At 31.3% G+C, this 22,006-nt stretch overlaps 1 protein-coding gene across 3 annotated transcripts in view; it reads left to right on the top strand.

Annotated features, from left to right (window-relative positions):
* The window catches only part of LOC134718400 (suppressor of tumorigenicity 7 protein homolog), a 45,400-nt gene that overhangs the window by 2,720 nt on the left and 20,674 nt on the right, over positions 1 to 22,006 (top strand). Inside the window, exon 1 of one of the 3 annotated variants that reach the window (XM_063580909.1) lies at positions 9,223 to 9,841. The exons of 1 other annotated variant lie outside the window; for it this stretch is intronic. In XM_063580909.1, coding sequence (XP_063436979.1) covers positions 9,823 to 9,841 — 19 coding nt within the window. In that variant the 5' untranslated portion in view covers positions 9,223 to 9,822. Of the gene's footprint in view, positions 1 to 9,222; positions 9,842 to 19,360; positions 19,386 to 22,006 lie in introns of those variants that run through there. One more of the 3 variants, XM_063580914.1, reaches the window with a different exon arrangement.

Raw genomic sequence — 22,006 nt, 5'->3', positions numbered from 1 at the left:
GTCTACAGTGGAGTCTGCAAGAAATATGATGAATAATACAGGACTCACACTACTTCAGAATTATAGGGAGAAGTGACTTCTCTTTTGGGCCATAATATATTGATATTAGTATAATAGTCTCAGAGTTAAGCAACTTCAATCAATAGTTTGAAACAATCCATAAAAAATATAAGGAAATATTTACACAAATCAATTAGATGTTACCAAAAGTCTCTTATTGTGTGTGGAATACTTAATTTTTCCCTTTGGGGTCAATATTCTATTGTCAACTGTTCCATCCGTGCGTCCATAGTAATTATTGTTAAAGTTTGGATTTCGCTCATAGCTAGTCCGGTTGAGATCCGTAGTTTGGAAATCGGTCTGACAATGGCGGACGAATGCAAGAAAATTTACAAAAATAATCGATGTTTTACAAGTGATTTGGAAAGGAACATGACGTTTTTAATGCAATAAATGGATTAAACATTTACTGGAGGCAACTCTTATCACGATTAAATGAAGTAACAAACTTATTCTGCTGCCGAAATTTAGGTTGATGTACTTTTTCGAGTAACAAGCACCAGAACTTTCAAAAATGCATGAAGTGATGAAAAGTTGAAAAGTTGTATTTTTATCAAATAACCTGCTACACACTTCAAAGACAATGCTTCAACCTCTCTACTTAAGATAATGAATCGTTTATGTTTAAATTTCCTTAATTATCAATAAATAATTGATGTTTCATCAACTTTTTATACGACCGCAAATTTTGAAAAATTTTCGCCGTATATTGCTATCACGTTGGCGTCGTCGTCGTCGTCGTCGTCGTCGTCATCGTCCGAATACTTTTAGTTTTCGCACTCTAACTTTAGTAAAAGTGAATATAAATCTATAAAATTTTATCACAAGGTTTATGACCACAAAAGGAAGGTTGGTATTGATTTTGGGAGTTTTGGTCCCAACATTTTAGGAATAAGGGGCCAAAAAGGGCCCAAATAAGCATTTTCTTGGTTTTCGCACTATAACTTTAGCTTAAGTTAATAGAAATCTATGAAATTTTGACACAAGGTTTATGACCACAAAAGAAAGGTTGGGATTGATTTTGGGAGTTTTGGTTTCAATAGTGTAGGAATTAGGGGCCAAAAAAGTGCCCAAATAAGCATTATTCTTGGTTTTCGCACAATAACTTTAGTTTAAGTAAATAGAAAATAATGAAATTTAAACACAATGTTTATGACCACAAAAGGAAGGTTGGTATTGATTTTGGGAGTTTAGGTCCCAACAGTTTAGGAATTAGGGGCCAAAAAGGGACCCAAATAAGCATTTTTCTTGGTTTTCGCACCATAACTTTAGTATAAGTAAATAGAAATCTATGAAATTTAAACACAAGGTTTATGACCATAAAAGGAAGGTTGGTAATGATTTTGGGAGTTTTGGTCCCAACAGTTTAGGAATAAGGGGCCCAAAGGGTCCAAAATTAAACTTTGTTTGATTTCATCAAAATTGAATAATTGGGGTTCTTTGATATGCCGAATCTAACTGTGTATGTAGATTTTAACTTTTGGTCCCGTTTTCAAATTGGTCTACATTAAGGTCCAAAGGGTCCAAAATTAAACTTCGTTTGATTTTGACAAAAAATTAATCGGTTGGGTTCTTTGATATGCTGAATCTAAAAATGTACTTAGATTCTTGATTATCGGCCCAGTTTTCAAGTTGGTCCAAATTGGGGTCCAAAATTAAACTTTGTTTGATTTCATCAAAAATTGAATAAATGGGGTTCTTTGATATGCCAAATCTAACTGTGTATGTAGATTCCTCATTTTTGGTCTTCTTTTCAAATTGGTCTACATTAAAGTCCAAAGGGTCCAAAATTAAACTTAGTTTGATTTTAACAAAAATTGAAATCTTAGGGTTCTTAGATATGCTGAATCCAAACATGTACTTAGATTTTTGATTCTGGGCCCAGTTTTCAAGTTGGTCCAAATCAGGATCTAAAATTATTATATTAAGTTTTGTGCAATAGCAAGTCTTTTCAATTGCAAAGTATTGCGCAATGGCAAGAAATATCTTATTACAAAATATTGTGAAATAGCAATTTTGTTTTTAATTAGAGTTATCTTTCTTTGTCCAGAATAGTAAGCAAGAAATATCTAATTGTAAGAATTTTTTTTATTTGGAGTTATCTTTCTTTGTCCAGAATCAACTTAAATCTTTGTTATATATACAATATACAATGTATATTCACTTTTTACTACCAACTGATAAATTAAAATAATCTTTACCATTCAGTGATAACGAGCAGTTTTTTTACATCTTAATATTTTATGATGTATTTAAATGAGTAGTAATTGTTGAAAACTCCATTAGAAATTTTAATTGAGATTAGTTTTGGAATAAGGGAAAGGGGGATGTGATTAAAAAAATTGGGTTCAATTTTCTCATTTGAAATTTCATAAATAAAAAGAAAATTTCTTCAAACATTTTTTTTGAGAGGAATAATATTCAACAGCATAGTGAATTGCTCTAAGAGAAAACAAAAATTTTAATTTCATTAGAACACATTCATTCTGTGTCAGAAACCTATGCTGTGTCAACTATTTAATCACAATCCAAATTTAGAGCTGAATCCAGCTTGAATGTTGTGTCCATACTTGCCCCAACCGTTCAGGGTTCAACCTCTGCGGTTGTATAAAGCTACGCCCTGTGGAGCATCTGGTTAAAAATTGAAAATGTCCGATGACGGAAGCGACTGAAAGTGAGTATCGTCAAGAACAGGGTGACTTGTGTTCGCTTTTGGGGGTCGGGGAAAGCGAAGTGACGGTCAGGAAAGCGACTTTTTCGCCCAAGTCGCCTGGTAGCGTGAGCCCTGAAAATAGATATCTGATGACAAAACAGTTATGAAGACAAAATATTGCCAAACTTATCATTGACCCGTCTCACAAAGTATCAAAAAATAATGAATGGTCACTCAGTATTTCGCTCAAGACTGGAACTCTTCTATAAATATTTTAGTAATTGGCAGAAAATATTTGGAAAAACATATTTTTTTTGTTTTAATAAGTAAGCACTATATTTATAGGTTGATTTCACCAACCTTAAACAAAAATGTTTTTTTAACTATAGCAAGGACTTAATTTGATCTCTGATTTGGAAAAAAAGGTTTTATTTGTTTAGGAAAATGAAGTTTATTGTGTCTGATCTTTTATACAACCACACAAAATTTGCAGTCATATATTAGTATCACTTCATAGACGTTGTCCTTGTCCGTGACGTCTGAAGACATTTGGTTTCAGGAACTTTAGTATAAGTAAATAAAAAATCTATGAAATTTAAACACAAGTTTTATAACCATAAAAGGAAGTTTGGGACTTAATTTGGGGTTATGGACCTAACAGTTCAGAAATTAGGGACCTTAAAAGGTCCCATTTAAGCATTTATCTAGTTCACTTGTGGAATGATATATGAATCTCTCTGAAATTATACCACAAGTTTCCATACCAAAAAGGGATGGTTAGGATTGACTTTTGGGGGGTAATGGCTCAAACCCTTTAGGAATTAGGAGCAAAAAGGGGGGGAATAAGGGTTTCCTGGTTAATAGAAAATTCAAAAGCAGTGTAAGGGAGGTAATCCAAACACATTTTAAGTAAGATTTTGTGTAAGTTTAGATTACCTCCCTTAATCTGCTTTTGATTTTTCCATTAATTAGGGACTTTTCGAATTTATTTTCCTCTGAAGTCAGTATTTTTGTGATTTTACTTTTCACACTGCTTTTGAATTGTGTTTAAAGAAATGTTGTATTGTCTTGAGGTGATTAGCTAATCAATTTAGTTTTAGAAGTTACTATTAATGGAATATTAATTTTAGCCATGATTTTGTATGTCATTTTCATTGTTACAAACTTCATTTGAAATTTGAATTACTATTATAATTATATCTTGAGGGAAAGATTATTTTTGGGGAAAAGGGGGTAGGTGAACCAAAATATTGGTGGAGGGGTGTAAAAAAGAATTTTGGAAGGGGGCAATTTTTTTCTCCTTTCTAATTTCAAAAATTAAGAAGAAAATTTCTTAAAAATTATATTTTTTTGGCAAAAATGCAAAATGATTAAGGAGGGGGAGCTTAAGTTGGTTTTTTTTTGGGGGGGAGGGGGTCAATTTAGCAACAGCATACTGTATTCCACTAAAGCAAAAATTTGAATATAAATTGACCAATTTGAATATAAATTGTTCTTCATTGTTCTTTGACTACAGTTATTCTGTGTCAAACATTTAATAACAATCCAAATTCAAACCTGTATCAAGCGCGAATATTGTGTCCTTTTTTGCCCCAACTGTTCAGGGTGGGACCCCTGCTGTCATATCCAGCTGTGCTCAGCGAAGAAATTTATTATAATAGGTATTGCACAAAAGCAAGAAATCTTCAATTGCACAGTATTGCACAATTGCAAGAAATCTGCAATTGAACAGTATTGCGCAATAGCACAAAACTGCGCAATAGCAAAAAAATTCAATTGCTCAGTATTGCGCAATAGCAAGAAATCTTCTTTTGCACAGGTTTTGCACTATGTAATATTCTTGTGCAACATCACATTATTCTACAATATCACAGTAATATCAAGCTGCCCTCGGCAAAGCATGTTATTTTAAATTGTTGGCTTTCAGACAACAATTCACAGACATGTTTTCTGTATGCAGTTACCTCAGTGTGACCTGTCTCGTAAAAATCCAGTGATAGTAATATGGAAGTGAAAAGGGTAGAGATTCAACAGACATAAACATAACTCTGTCATTGAAATAATCTATATCTTATTGTGCAGTGTACAATAAGATATAGATTATTTCCTTGATCACATCATGTTATACATGTGCTTACCTAAATAACCATGCTTCTTTGTTGATTGTTGACAAAATTTACAATTGGTAAACTTTGGCTTTAAAACACGATCATTAATTGGCTGCCATATTTTAACAACAATATAACAAACAGAGTGAAATATTTTTTTGATGATTATATAGAATGGATGCCAAAAAAATGATATAGAATTGTGTACAGAAGACTAAGTTTATGATAATAATATGCATGCATTGTTTCAAGAATTGGATTAAATCATTTTTCACCAGTCACTGGTTTTATAAGTCTTTAGGTAAGGGACGACATCAAAAGTTCAATGTAGGATAAAAAAAAACTTAATTCACATAGTTTTTTCACTGACACCCCAACCCCCTCTTAACTTAATTTGGGAAAAATTGATTTACCAATAGGGATATGTGTAAAAATCAATTTTAAATATACCAAACTTGCAGAATTTTAACCCCCCACCCCAAACTATTTGATATTAGTTTTTATCCTACATCGATCTTTTGATGTTGTCCCTAATATCATAACAAAGAATATAATTTAGAAGTATTTAAAGAAATAATTCAGCAGTTATTCCCCTTTGTTCATAATCTCTGGTGATCTGCATTTCATTATTTAAGGAATTTTTTTTGCATTTATAAATTATAGTAGCAAAAGAATTTGTGATTAACACATGTAAACTTTATTTCACCTTGTATTATTAAAAATCAATACTTCAGAACAAATGCAGTGAAAGGTGATAATTTATGGTTTATATAATCCAATAAAAGTTCATATACATATATATTTCATGTGGAAGTACAAATTGAGTATGATTGCTGACTTCATAGTTAAAAATCGTATTTTAAATGTTAAGTTTTCTGATAAAGTGTGAGTGTTTTTACAAAATATTTTATATACATTTTTAGTTTGCTAGTAAAAAGGTTATTTTAAAATATGAACTTGTCTCTAGAAAGTCCATTTGAGTTTGAAATATTATTAAGACATATGGCTTTTGCTAATGATCATATTGACATCTTTAGGTTTTACTTCAATTTGTACATTCATGATTTGCCCATTACTGCTTAACTGCTTCAAATTTTTATTTGACTACCAAATATTGGCATCCATTTAATTGGAACAGCAATGTTGTAATTTTTCCAAAGAAATTTTATTTCCAGACAATAACTGTAGATATCTAAAGACTATAAAATTAAACCATAAGGTTCCTTACCACTAAAGGAAGGTTGGGATTGATTTTTGGGGTTATAGCCTAATCCCTTTAGGTAAAATTAAAGGTGCCAATACTAATACTTTTCTTATGTGTATAGATTGCTTATTTCTTGACCGTTTTTAATGAGTTTACTTTAAAATCTTGAATTCTTGGGGTTCATGTATTTAAGATCCCCCCAAAGCATTGACTATTATTTAAAAGGACAAAACTGCAAACCAACCTGAAATCAAAAGAATTGCAATATACACTGTATAGTACAGTAATGTAGCATTTTGTCTTCTGAATAATCAGTATAAAATTAGGAGATGCAGTATTTGATTGCCATTGAGACAAATATCCATTAGCAACCAAGGTTCCAGGATGTTAACTATAGGTCACCATATAGACCTTGGCAATGTGCAAAACCTTAATGTATAGTATTAACCTATGCACAGCCCTGGCATGGAAAAAATACAAATTGTTATCTACTTAATTTATAATTTTAGAATTTGTTCTGAGATTCAATCAGATAAAAATACAAATAACATAGAATATGATTAAAAAAGAAAAGCTTCTCTATCAATTGTTGAGAAGAAATTGATTTGTAAAATAATCAGACTAATTGCTGCTAGCTCTTGCAGTATAATGCAATTTACTAAAGCAACACTGATTGTATATATATATATGTATACTAAGTTGAAGGTCATGCCGAATCACAATTGAGTGCAAAATGAATAAAAATTATTCATGCAACGTTTATTTGGTAGATATGTAATCATTTGTTGCTGATGTTAATTTCCCCTGAGTAATGGGAATTTATTTTATAGACTATTTCTACATGTTGCTTTAAGTAGATGATTGATTTTTCTGTAGTGTTCTGTCTGTCCATATATAGAGAACAAAATTGACCAATATTTATATCTTCAATCAATTTCATACAGCAAGGTATTAATTTAGAGAAAATTTATTCTATTCTGTTCTGAAAACTTGTCTGTATTAGTATATAAAGGATTTCCATATGTCTGGGCTTCATGTATTATAAAGTTTTGTCTATATTGTGCCTTTGACTAGTTTAAAATGTCTATACAACTGTTATCTTGTTATCTGGGTTGCTGACACCAGCTGCTTTGCAGATCAATATGGTGTTACATCTTGTGAAAAGGTCGTATTAGAAAATATAATGAAGGTAGAATAACTGTTTTTGTCTGTGTTAAAATAAATTCATCAAATTCTTAATTCTTACGAGCAGCAACCCCTTTTAATATTAGATTCATGCAGTGAATAATGCAATATTTTAAAGACAGTTAAAATACGAAAATTGTACTCATGTCTATATATTCCTGGTGTAAATTTGTCTAATAACAACTCAAATAATGTTTGCATGTTTTCCCTCAATCTGATAGATGTACAGTTGCTGGATACAACAGTTTCTTGTTTGCAATGCAATATTTACTTGCTTTCATAAATCTGGTTCAAACAAATTTGTTCTTAATTTTTTTTTAATTCACATTTTTGCAGTAATCAGTTCTGAATGAAAACTCTTTTTTTGGCAGTTTGTCTTTCTGTAGACTCTGTCAAATTGTCCTGACCAAGTTTTGGTAATTTGGTGAGTGTCCAAGAGTGGAGATGCCTTCTGCAGGACAGAAATGGGTCTCAGAAAAACATTATTTAAGTAAGAAAATGTGTGTTTATGTAATCCAGATGAAAAAAATGTATTTACTAGGTACTGTAAATGCTTTATGGAAATCTAGGTTGTCCAGTCAATTTAGCATAAATTTGACCCTTATCAAAAGTAATTGCAATAGAAGATTTTTTAGTTTTAATCTTTAGCATTATACCCCAAATATACACCCAAATAAGTACCATAAAATCTAACTTGAGGAAAACAAATCACTATTTAAAATTCCTATAGTGATTTGCATTGAAAAGGGAGATAACTCTTGCAAAAAAAGCAGAAATATCAATAAAAATTGATTCAAAATTATAACTATTCATCAGAATGTATTGATTCTTGATTTTTAGCAGTCTTAAGAGTATAACATACAGCTCCAAAGGTGTTTTCATATTTGTTATCAAGCTATAATCTAGATTTCATAATTCATTAGTTGACCATTAATTGAATTTTTCAACATGTCAAGGTAAAGAATCTTAAATTTAATAAAAATAATTAAGCATGTATTCTTCTTTTTGTGGTTTAAAGTTTCTTTAGATAAGTAAGTTGCTGAAAATATAATATACAGATATAAACAACACCAAATTTTCACATTATTTTTTCAAAATGGTTACAATTAAAGCTTCAAATTTGCAATTTCTTTAATGAAAAATGCACGAAAAAAATAAAACTACCCATAACACTTGGGATTTGTACATTTCATGAGCAGAAGATCATATAATTTAGTCAAATACAAACTCATAAACCCATCAAAGTATCATACTTTACATTAATATCAAGGAAAACAACCAAAAACTGACCAAAAAAGACCAATTTTTGCAAGAGTTATCTCCCCTTCCAATGTTAATTTCCATAGGAAATTAAAAAAATGCTGATTTTGAGTTTTCCTCAAGTTAGATTTTATGGGACTTTTTTCTGTGTATATAAAGGGTATAATGTAGATTAGAACTAAAAAAATTCTGTTGCAATTAGTTTGAGGTTAATTCTTAGTTTGACTGGACTAAGGGTCGGATCCAATCAATTTTTAAAGGGGGATTCCCAAACCAGGATAAAAAGGAGGGTCCAACTGTATGTCCCCATTCAAAAGCATTTATCTTTTTTTTTTTAAAGGTGTTTCAACCCCCAGAACCCCCCTCCCCCACCAAGGATCTATTTTAATTTAAATAACATGAATTAATTAACCAGTTATAGATGATTTATTTTATTGCATGTCTTTCTCATTCTGTAATTGAAAAACTGTCCAGGCACAGAGAGGTCAAATTATCAAGCAAGAACAAACAATGATAGCTATAGTTTGTATCACCCCTCCACCTTTTCCTTTCTTTCTTTCTATTTGCACTTTTGATTTTAGTATTATATTTAGTTGAGATATTCAATAAACTAGATATATTTTATGCAATTGTCAATAGAAATCAAACATTAATTCCAAGAGTTGATATGTTCAATAGATTTATATGTTTGTAGTGTCATAATTTATCTTCTTTTCTACCTTTTGAGAAAGCCCCCAGGTGACATAAACGTGTCTGTTAGTGATGTATTGTTGTACACAAATCTTGATATGTGCACCATTATAATGGTCAAATCATCACATATGCCAAGATATTAATATTGTTTGTCTGTATAAGTGAAGGATACAATCTCGTTAGGTTAACGAGAGAGTAGTTAACTAATTAACACTAGATTTGGAGGACACCATCAGCTGTTCCAGGTGTGAGGAGTGATTTACCTATAATAATTTACAGGTTTTTGTGTGACTGTAATGACATATAATTGAGCATCAAACAATCCAGTGGCATATATGTGAGATTTATTTGGCTGATTAATCACTTTATATACAAACTTTGTTGATAAAAGTATAGAATACTGATAGTCAGATCTAGATGTACTTGTATTGAGAGTCTCATTTATTATTTACACATTAATTGATCTTAGCCTAGCTAGCATGACAGATTTCATAGCTTAATACTGTAGAATTATTTTCCAATAATACCGTAATTCATTAATCGTTTTTGAAAGCTGAGGACATTGCGGAAAAAAATTATTGACTTGACTTGATTAGCCTCCATTGTGTGCAGAGGTGACATTTTCTCTCGTTTGTGTTGTGGAAAGGAAGGCATTCACAATGTTTAATTTGTTCATGTGTAAGTATTATTCTAGCATGTTCTATCTTTACATTGTTGATCAATATAAATTCATCACATATGGTTCTATTTTTTTACATCCACAATTCATTCGATCTGTATGAAATGTTCACGGTTTTAAACAGATATTACTGTGGGTTTATAATATTCCTGGGATACCAGTTTTCCATGAGTTCGAGCGTTCATTTTTGTATATATGCTTGTTTAATTTTCAGACTGGTAAAACAACAATATCAAATATGATTAAATTACAATAAAAAAGGAAAATAAATTAATTCACAGAAGTATTTAAATATTCCCTGTCAAAGCTTGTCTTGCTCAAAATTATCAGAACATTGTTATATTTTACTAAAATATTTCTATACCACCACATGTAATAAATTGATTTTTACACTGTACACTCCTTGCTGCAGGCTTCTTATTTGGAGAAAACAATTATAATAAACAGGTGACATCATTTTTGGGAGTTAACTCCTAAACATCAATCATTCATACTCCAAATATTTATTCATTTTGGTCAAAGGTTCAACTACTAAAAGGTAAAAAACCAAAACTTAGGGAAAAAAATAGGCTAAACGAAAGAAAAATTGCAGCCAGATATTGAAAATCAAAAACTGCTCTACAAATTTCAATAACCTTGACTGGCTATAAAGCCCTGGCACCTTTGGTCAAATACCACATCTTGCTTTTATATCCGACAGAAGCTAACTTTAATAATTTCGAAAGAAAATTTCCTTAAAAATGAAATTCTTTTTAATATAGATTCTGAAGATCTTTTTATGGTTCGCAAATTGTTCCAAAATATCATAAGGATCTATGAGCTACTGTTCAACAGCTACACATTTCTGAGTTTAGGGTATATATGTTAAAACTCTCCAATGAATATAAAAAAGAAGATGTGGTATGATTGCCAATGTGACAACTCTCTACAAGAGACCAGATGACACAGAAATTAACAACTATAGGTGACTGTACAGCCTTCAACAATAAGCAAAACCCATACCGCATAGTCAGCTTTAAAAGGCCCTGAAATTACAATGTTATTTGTAACATCAATACAAACGGGAAAACAAATGGCCTAGTTTATGTACAGAAACTGCTATGATGAAGAACAGCTATAAAAGTCATGTATTTTTTATATTTGCTAATTTTCTCATTAAATTATGTAGTTATAATTTCAAAATATAGTCCTAAGTTCGTCAAAACTGTTTGTCCTATCCCCAATATTGGCAGTGGTCTGAATATGTATATTTATTCATAGATCATTGTTTTAAAGTGTGGTCCACTGGGTTTCAAAGGTGCAGCTAGTTTTTAGTACAAAAATGACTGAGGTCATATTGATTTAGAAATTGTGGTTAAACTATGTAATAACTTATTGGATATTGAGTATCTGTTGGCCATAAAAAAGACATCTCAGATGAATATTTTATGTATTTAACCATATTTATAGTCCATATTATGTAATAAATCAAGTAATGTACTCCATATCATGATCGAAATGTTTAAAAAGATCTTGTACAATGACAATATCAAGATAGGGCTATTAAGCATCCAGACAGATTTTAGCTTTATTACAAACTTCTTTTCTTATTTTATAGATAGATATATAGGAAGATGTGGTGTGAGTGCCACTCTGCTTTCTGCCAAATACTGGAGGATTCTGTTAGGGAATACCTTCATGACAAAAATCTTTCCAAATGACGTTAACAATAATTTTTGTTGCATGACGATAAAATGTACACTTTAAGACATAAAAAAAAATCAACTGATTTTGACAACTCTAATGGTTGCTATAATTATTTTAATAAATTGAGACATCAGACATTTTGTTGGACAAATCATGAAAGTTATTTAGTGGTTAACATTTTCATATTGTAATTTGGATTGAGAGTTGTCTCGTTGGCCCTAATATCACACAGATCTTCTTATATCTATGTGTTTCAGATATTAGAATGCCAGTTCTTATTATTGTGGTATTAACTCAGTCGCATTATTATTAATAAAAAGAATAACAATAATTTCTGAATTTACATAATTTAACGATAATTAATTGAATATTGAACTAAAGGCATTAAAAAATCCTGACTAGAAAAGATTAAGACTGTCACTCAGATGCTGAAATTGACTTTGCCTTTACATATTTTATATATAATATGTATGTAGGAATAGTACATGCCTACACAAACCTATATATCTAGGTATTACTAAGGCTCAAGCTGTTACATAGTTCAGTATAAACAACTGTTTTATCTTTCTACAGTAGTTTTTATCATAATTGCTTTTTATTGTGTTATATATATATTGCATTTGATGTAAAAATAATAACAATCCAAAGTTATATCAAGAATGCTGCGGATTATAGAAATTTTATTTTCAATTATTCGCTGTATGCATTGGGCATATATATGTAAAAAATAACCTTACACATATATGTGAACAAACAATCTCATTACTGTAAAGGTTATTTTTCTGCTCAAAATTCAGTTACCAGATATTTTTTATGTAAGCTGAAATTTAATATACATTTTTGTTATCATCATAATTATGATTCATTCTAGTGATGGCAAAGAATTGAGCTTAGGTCAATTTTGCAATAACTTTCACTGTATTATAAATGTTTTTTACCACTGGTCCTATTTTTAAAGAATAATGTGTAATGCTATACAGTGATGGATCCAGGGGGAGGGCTCTGGGGGTTGACCCCCCCCTTTTTTTTTGGGGGGGGGGGGGGGGATGATCAATGCATTTGAATGGGGACATATAGTTGGAACCCCCCACCCTTTGTCCTGGGTTGGGAACCCCCTTTTTAAAATGGCTAGATCAGCCCCTGCTATATTGATCACTGTAACCTATTTTTCACAGGATAAGTGATTTTACTTCTTAAGTTTTGTATTAAGGTATATGTATTAAGCCTATCATAGTATAATATGAGATGAGACCATTAAATTGTTAATTATCATTTTGATAGCCTTATGTAAAGCACAAGTCTAAATATATAGGTCACTATGCCATACTAACATAATTCTCTATTCTTTAAGTCTGGGCATCCATGCATGTGTGACCTAAACATCATTTTATATAAATGTATTTGCTATTCATAACATGTTTAGATCTTTTGTCGCTTGCATTTTTAAAAATTTATGTTAATGTTTCAAACTTGAATGACAGTGCAACTATAGCTAGTTATGTATACAAAAAGAATAGTTACTCCATGTTTGATAATAAGGGTACACTTGTTGTTTTTCAAATGTATGCAGACCATAACAGGCTAAAATCTGACGTATAGACAAGAAATGTACTGTGTAGCCTGTGATCATCTAGCTAGGGTCATTTCCAAATAAAAGAAATGTGTATCTGACTATGCGTTATGGGCTTCACACAATGTTGAAGGCTGTACAGTGATCTATACTTGTAGCTGTTAATTTCTGTGTCATTTGGTCTCTTATGTTGTCTCATTAGCAATCATACCACATCTTCTTTTTTATAACCTTACAATTTTTGTATAAAAGTACCGGTAGTTGAAAGTGAACTAGTTTACTACTGGGTCCAAAACTTATATTTATCACTTCTGAAATTGTGTTTCTGTTTTCAACTTAATTGTTTTTGTATGCATAGAGCAGACCAGGTTTTAATATTTTGTACACCAGACATGGAAGAGGTCCATCATAACATAATTATTAGATATGTGCATCATTTTGCATTGAGATAGTCAATTTTCCACTATTACAAACTGTGAAACTATGACTCATCAGAAATAATCCATTTCATTCTTATTTTCCATTTCTTACATAATCAGCTGTCAAAAGTATGAAATATTATGCATGTAAATATTCATGTGTTTGTAATTGCAGAATAATTGATTTTGATGAGAAATAAAAAAAGGCATCTCTTTTTTATCTGTTACGCCTTTAGAAATGATGAATTTGACATTAACAAAAGTGACCATTTAAAAAAAAAGACCTTCCTTAGCCCCCTCACTTAATTCATGATAATATTTTTTAATATTACATGTTGTAATGATATTAGGATATACAAATTTTCAAACTACTTCTGATTTTTCCTGGAGAGTTTGTTGTCTGAAGAATGATTTAACTTCTTTAGTTGCAGCTGACGATAGGGGTGTGTTAGGTGCAGAAAAATGCAAAACTAATCATTGAGAAAATGATTAAGATGAAGATTTATGATCAGATTTGTCATAATTTTTCTTTTTATCTACATCCTATAGATAGAAAAATACCAATAGAGCATGCAGTTACAATGTCTGATAGCCTAGTATTGTTTATAGCTTCTAATATTCGATAAATTGTGAAGTTTTTGCAATGTTTTTATTATTGTGAAAATTGCTACCGATTAGGTTTTGATAAAGTAAAAATTTACAGGTTAATTTTTTATAATAATATTTGCATATGTACATGTAGCATTTTCTGACATCTTTAAAGTTGTTCCTACATTTTTGTCCAGTTTTCAACAAGAGTAATAATAAATGCACGAAACATTTCTGAATATTATGCATAAAATGTATAAATCTTCAGATGATGGCAAGCTTTTTTTTTCAAAAATCAGTTTTAATCTTATATTGTTTTAGGGGAGGGAAGGAGGGGGCTCTTAAACCCATTCTACTTCTTCTTCACTTCAGGTAGGACCTCAAATATTTTAAAACTATGGGTTTACTGTAAATAACTATTTGAAAATGACTGACTTCAAATGAGATAAGAAGTTATAATCTACAGATCTATAACTTGATCTGAACTGATTTTAGAAGGGTTTCCAGGTGTCAAATGTATTTATCTATCTACTGATGTGATGCATTGTATTTATTACATGTCAGCCAAAACAGAAAAATATAAAAAAAGAGATAAGCCACTATGTATGTGCATTATATTTCAAGAAACTTTTGAACAAGCTTCTATGTATTATTAATTTCTGTAGCTTTATATATTTCCAATATTCAAACATAGGCCTTGGGAACTGTTATTCCTAAAATCAAGGATGTAATGCAGAGAAAACATTTTACTTTCATATGGTTAGGTTTTAATTTAGTGGATATACTATATAAGGCTTGGAAATTGAGCAAATACTTGAAGTCAGGGGGATAGTTTGATATTTTTAAAATCATTGACATTTCCAATTCATAATACTGATGTGCAACAACTCAAAATTTCAAATACAAGAAAAAGTATAACTTGCATGCATATTTTAATTTTTTTTGTATCAAACAAACAGGCACTCAATTCTGAGTCATATAATACTCTTCTCCAAGTTTGTCAGTATCATGGCATGGAAAATGACAAAATTTTATGTGTTTATATATTTTTTTTTTTTAAAAGAACACAATTTTTTCTACAATCTTATATGAAGACATTCTCAATTTTATTATTCATTTTCTTTGCAAATTTTTTAAAATCAGAATCTTTCAATGTAAGTGAAATGCTCTTCTCCTGATTGTTAAATTTTCAAATATTGGATGTGCTGTTGTTATAGTTAATTTGTCTTTCGTTGCATGCAGTTATCATTCTACCTATGTCATCAATTACAAATCAGCATATTTTAGATTAAAACAAATATAGATGAATGGGTTAGTGATCTGTATCCAGTCTATGTTAGCTAAAATGTTTGCTTTATGTAATTTGATTTTATGATATTAGGATTGTGGACTGCTAGGGAATTCTGACCTATTCCATCCTGAATGGAGAGCATGCTTTACATTAAATTAAAGTATAAGAATACATTACAGATATTAATATTAATAATGCAGTGCTTTCATTGTTGTGAAGTGCAGATGGTTGAATATCACATTGATTAAAATGCATACTTAATTTGCATGTAAATTTCTTTATGAATTGCAACATATTTATTAATTTTGTCACCCTCTCAAGGGAAGTTATTCTTGTGTAAATAAAAGCAAATTTATAAAATTTTATTAGAATCTACAACAGTTTGTACCAGGCCCGTAGCCAGGAATTTCCAAAGGGGGGTTCGTTTGACTCACAAACTCGACTTTAACAGTCACAATTCGAATAGAACATCGACTTTAACAGTGCTTAATAGTTTTCAAGGGGGGGGGGGGGGGGGGTTCGTCCGAACCCCCCCTGGCTACGGGTATGTGTACCAGTAGAATATTTAAAAAAAAACAAATATAATGATGGGTTTCCCTCTTGAAGGGTTTTACACTAGTCATTTTGGGGCCCTTTATAGCTTGCAGTTCAGTGGGGTTTATCCCCCATTTAAAAAGGGGGGGTGTACCCAAACCAGGGGGGGGGGGGGGGGCGGTCTAACTTTATGTCCCCATTCAAATGCATTGATGGTCCAAAAAAAGTGGGGGTTTCAACCCCGGAACCCTCCCACTGAATCGGCTACTGTGATCTATAATGGTTTACTAAATTTACAATTGTGACTTGGATGGGGAGTTGTCTCATTGGCACTCATACTACAACTTCTTATGTATAAGTACATTTATGTTACTTTTTACCATATAGACCTTTTAAAAGCCCTTAACTGTACCTCTCAGTATGTGGGAAGGCAAAGTTGTCTGATACTGACCATATAGACCTTTTAAAAGCCCTAACTGTACCTCTTTGTATGTGGGAAGGCAAAGTTGTCTTATACTGACCATATAGACCTTTTAAAAGCCCTAACTGTACCTCTCAGTATGTGGGAAGGCAAAGTTGCCTGATACTGACCATATAGACCTTTTAAAAGCCCTAACTGTACCTCTTTGTATGTGGGAAGGCAAAGTTGTCTGATACTGACCATATAGACCTTTTAAAAGCCCTAACTGTACCTCTCAGTATGTGGGAGGGTAAAGTTGTCTGATACTGACCTAAACTGGCTCCCTGTTGAGTTCACTTATCGCTACACTGACAACAGGTATGGCCTAAATCCCGTGGTCAGAATTCAACAAGACTTATAAATCATGGACTATATTTAATTATGTATTATACTGATAGCCAATCAAAGAAAAATTAGCACATTTATTACCCTACTGAGTTCTTAAGGGAATAAAAGATACCGGCTCAGTTTTTCAAGAACATGTTAACACGCTCGTTGGTCATTTATCTGCGCTACTACCGTGGGGTTAATTAACATATACTTGTTTATTTTGCGGCATCAAAGTATTAAAATTTGAGGTCAATTTCCTATCACATTAGTTGGCCAATTTTATTAGCGAATCGTTGAATTTGTAAGATTCGTCCAATTAATGTCAATGTGACAATAGCTCCAACCCGTTCCTTCGGTGCAAAGCTATAGATAGAACGGCGGACCAGTTTAATACTGACCATATAGACCTTTTAATAGCCCTAACTGTACCCCTCAGTATGTTGGAGGGTAATGTTGTCTAATACTGACCATATCGGGGCCTTTTATAGCTGACTATATGCGGTATGGGCTTTGCTCATTGTGGAAGGCCGTACAGTGACCTATAATTGTTAATGTTTGTGTCATTTTCGTCTTTTGTGGATAGTTGTCTCATTGGCAATCATACGACATCTTCTTTTTTATATAGAGAACTTTTAAAAGCCCTTAACTGTACCTCTCAGTATGTGGGAAGGCAAAGTTGTCTGATACTGACCATATAGAACTTTTAAAAGCCCTTAACTGTACCTCTCAATATGTGGGAAGGCAAAGTTGTCTGATACTGACCATATAGAACTTTTAAAAGCCCTTAACTGTACCTCTCAGTATGTGGGAAGGTAAAGTTGTCTGATACTGACCATATAGAACTTTTAAAAGCCCTTAACTGTACCTCTCAGTATGTGGGAAGGTAAAGTTGTCTGATACTGACCATATAGAACTTTTAAAAGCCCTTAACTGTACCTCTCAGTATGTGGGAAGGTAAAGTTGTCTGATACTGACCATATAGAACTTTTAAAAGCCCTTAACTGTACCTCTCAGTATGTGGGAAGGTAAAGTTGTCTGATACTGACCATATAGAACTTTTAAAAGCCCTTAACTGTACCTCTCAGTATGTGGGAAGGTAAAGTTGTCTGATACTGACCATATAGAACTTTTAAAAGCCCTTAACTGTACCTCTCAGTATGTGGGAAGGTAAAGTTGTCTGATACTGACCATATAGAACTTTTAAAAGCCCTTAACTGTACCTCTCAGTATGTGGGAAGGTAAAGTTGTCTGATACTGACCATATAGAACTTTTAAAAGCCCTTAACTGTACCTCTCAGTATGTGGGAAGGTAAAGTTGTCTGATACTGACCATATAGACGTGAAATCATATTATATATTACTCAGCAGCTGCAACTTTTACACAATTCAGTTTTAATGAGATATTGATCATGAACGTAGGTTTCAATTAGAGCTTTGTTATAATGTTGTTTTACCAAATATAATTAACAAGCATCAAGGAAGCAAGACAACTTCAGGAAGTCAGTAGAATATAATGGCTTTAAAGAACTTTGTTTTGTAGCTTTCTAAATATTCTGTCAATACTAATAATGATGTTTTCTAAAACTGAGGGAATAAAAAGATGATAAAAATAGCATGAGAGGATCGTGCTATAAGGTTATTGGGGATGTTGTTAACTATTAAATGAAGAGTTTTATAGATGTTGTTGTTAGCTATCAAGTGAAGGGTAGTATATTTTAGTCCAAAATATAATGCATCAATGAAACCTGATCTTTAAATATTAAAAGGTTTCGTATAATTCACTAGGAAGCATTTGTGACACCAACCTGAAAATCCTTCATGAAAACATTATGATGCTCTAAACAGCACTAAGAATTGATAGTTTTATTCAAATTGGCCTACAGTCTCAGTTTGACATTGTTTATGATTAGAGCTCAAAACCATTGTTTTAGACCTAAGAATCTTTTTGAAAATAGATGTACCAGTTGATACCAAATGTTGTTTACAGAAATTACAGCTTCTCTGAAAGATCCTTAAAACTGTTAGTGGTCCTTGATTGATTCTGCTTCTAGGATAAGATGTTTTTGCAGTGACTCATTGTACTTGGAGATAAGTTTAGAAATGATAGTCAAGATACAAGCTCTCTGGGCCTCTGGTTTAATAAGGTTATCATCTGTGTACAGCATCCTTTTGAAACAAATGATCATTTATTTGAGTGTTTTTTTTTAAATAGTATGAACTTAATCAATAATGTATTGAACTGAAAAATATGGTTGTCGAAGTCATGTGACGCTGAGAAACCTAATCCTGGATTAAGCTGTGTATCGTTGACGATGTAACACAAAAACACAACTTGCTGACTCTCCAGTTTCAGTATTGTGATCAATAATACTGTCTGTGATTCTATATGTAGTGTAGTCTAAAAATTGTCACAGTTTATTTCTCGTCAAGAACATCAAAAAGTGCTAATTACCGGCCAATATCTTAATCATATACTCTGCAATCCTTAAGACATTAAACTAACGACAAAGACAGCATCGGTTTCTTTTTAGTACAATTTTGTCTCAGTGACGTTTATAAAAATCTATAAAAGGTTTTGTAAGATGGTGTTTATATATAGAAGTAACTTTGGAAGAGATTGTTGTCTACTTTAAGGCTGTTGTTTATTTTTTCACAATGTTAGATTGTAAGTTGATCATTTACTTTTTTTATATTTTATTCTTCAGAGGTTATTAATCAATATTTGATTAATTCTGGGTTTATTTTGGTACTAATAGATAAATGTATTAGTCCCAGGTTTATTCTGTACATTATGATTATTGGAAGACATTATATAGCATTGGATATCTTTGTCACATGTTTTTTTAACAGTATTTATTAGTTTTCACCTGTAATACATGTATAAGGTTTTGATCAAGGTTACAGACATTTCATGCTAAACTGGCGCTGCTTCTCGTTCATCATTTGTTTGTTCATCAGTAACAATAAAAATGATGAATATGTACATACTGTTTTGTTGATTTTTTACAAAACAAAACATATGTTTTTCATGTTTCTTGTCTTAAAAAATGTCTCAGGGTCAAAATGATCTTGAACTGCAATGTTTACTAGTTGTAAGTTTGTTTTACAACTAACATGTGTTCATAAGCAGCATTCTATTGCTGTGCACAATTGTTTGGGACATAATTATATATTGGAGAGAGAGAAAAACTTCTTATATCATTGAGATAACATACATGTTTATACTAGGTCTAAGATCAGGGACACAGTACCTTTGTATAGACTGATATAAGAGGGCTTTTGATTTCTAAATATTATCAATTGAAACATGCATTACGGTCCTACTCAAATTAATCTATTGCTTTAATAAAACTGCCAATGTAAACCTTTTAAAAGAAATATTTTCTCTTCTAGCAAGAAAACTGCCTTGCCATGAATCTATGGTTGAACTTTATTGTTTCAGGAATTTTCCTGACTATATGGTATTAAAAAAATGTAGCTGGAATGATTTCACAATATAATTATGTTTGATTTACAACTATTCTTTGCTTTGAAAGTCAAACCTTTGTAAGACATGTGCAGGGATCATATGCATTGTTACAAAGGGTTGAAAAATGAGGCAAAAACACCCCAATAAAAACAAAGTTCTTACAGAACTCTTACATCAGATCTGTAATAAGTGATTACTGAACTATAGTCTGATGTGCTTGAAGTTTTAACATTTTAGAAATTATCATTCTGTAGCATCCAATCATTTAGGTTTCTTTATTCACTTCAGTGGAAATTATTATTCTGTAACATCAAATCATTTAGTTTGTTTTATTCACCTTTGTGGAAAGTTTTATTTTCTTTGCTTGAAAGTTTAACGAGAAATTTATGAGCTGAACTGATGTAATGAAGAATTTATGTGCATCTGTTTGTACAATTCTATCAAATTACTTAATTTTATTTAAATTCCTTTAAATTTGGAAGGAATTCAATGTGAATTCATGATCAATGCAGAAAGTTTATCATACAATCTTTATAGTTGAAGACTTGTTTAAATATCAATTTGCAAAAGTTAAGATTGATTTTGTGATGTCCAAATGGTACTGATATGCAACTTAGAGAAAAGCAAGCCATCAATCATTGAATCCATTTGATACATATATAAAATGTTATTAAGTGATGCCTTTAAATCTATATACATATCTATAGGAGAAACTGACTGTTGATGTATAAAAACCTTGAAGAAGACAATAACTGTTCTGAATATTAAAAGAGTCTATTGAAAATTGAAAACTGTATATTACTTGAAATCACTTTTAACAATTAAAGTATAATCCCTTACAAAGAAGTGCAATAATAGCAAGATAAAAACTAGGAAAATATGTATAAAGTAATTTTTTGAACCGTCAATAAATATTGTCATAAAGAAGCATATTGATGCAATTTTAACCTGCTCAGGTTGAAAGTAATTTGATTTATATAACTATATTAATAAATACTTTTTTTTTATTTTTGTAAATCCTGTAAATTCAGGACTATTTGCCTTTAGATATTCATATATATAATTTAGTATTGAAATTTAATAGTGTTATGCAGATAAAAAATAACAGTGATAGAAAGAACGAAGTCTGACTTGGTATCAGGTTTGGTTTATATGAGACAACCATAACAATGAATGACATCACAGTTGTCATGGAGTTTCAACTTTCTGTATATGTAGGTGTGAAGAAGATTTGTCAGCAAATATTAAATACATGTATACAAATCTTATCAGCATTTTGTTCCTACATAGTCAAGGTTATAGTTCCCACCTTTTCTTGATGTGTCTTTCCTTTTTGGTGGCATTTGGAAATTATGCACGTTTATAAAACAAAATCCAAACAAATAAAAATGTGATGTTTCTAAATTTCTTTTAAATTGAAAATCGTTATATGAATCCATTTCTTGAATCTTCACAAATTTATAGATAGCTTGTTTTCTCTTGTGAGGCTGACAAACCTAATTTTGTATTAGAAAGAACTTCGCCACAAAACCATAATCTAATGTACATCACCCCCAATGATTTACACAATTAAAAATATGCAGATGAAAAGCCTACTGTTATAATAGTATAAAGAAGACCAACTCCTAATTATAGCATTTGCTATGTAGAGAGGGATGAGCTGCTATAATAGTAAATACGTCATTATACAAGCTCATTAATATATGATCAGGGCAAGAAATTTAGATTAAATATATGAAAGGTTGTTGATAACATCATAACTATGAATCAGATCAATCTTTTTTTCGAAGATGCAATTAAACCTCTTTCATAGATTA

The sequence above is a fragment of the Mytilus trossulus genome, chromosome 1 (assembly GCF_036588685.1).
Source record: "Mytilus trossulus isolate FHL-02 chromosome 1, PNRI_Mtr1.1.1.hap1, whole genome shotgun sequence".
Taxonomy (NCBI): domain Eukaryota; kingdom Metazoa; phylum Mollusca; class Bivalvia; order Mytilida; family Mytilidae; genus Mytilus; species Mytilus trossulus.
Note: the sequence above shows the minus strand (reverse complement) of the source record. Positions and strands in the feature narration are given on the sequence as shown.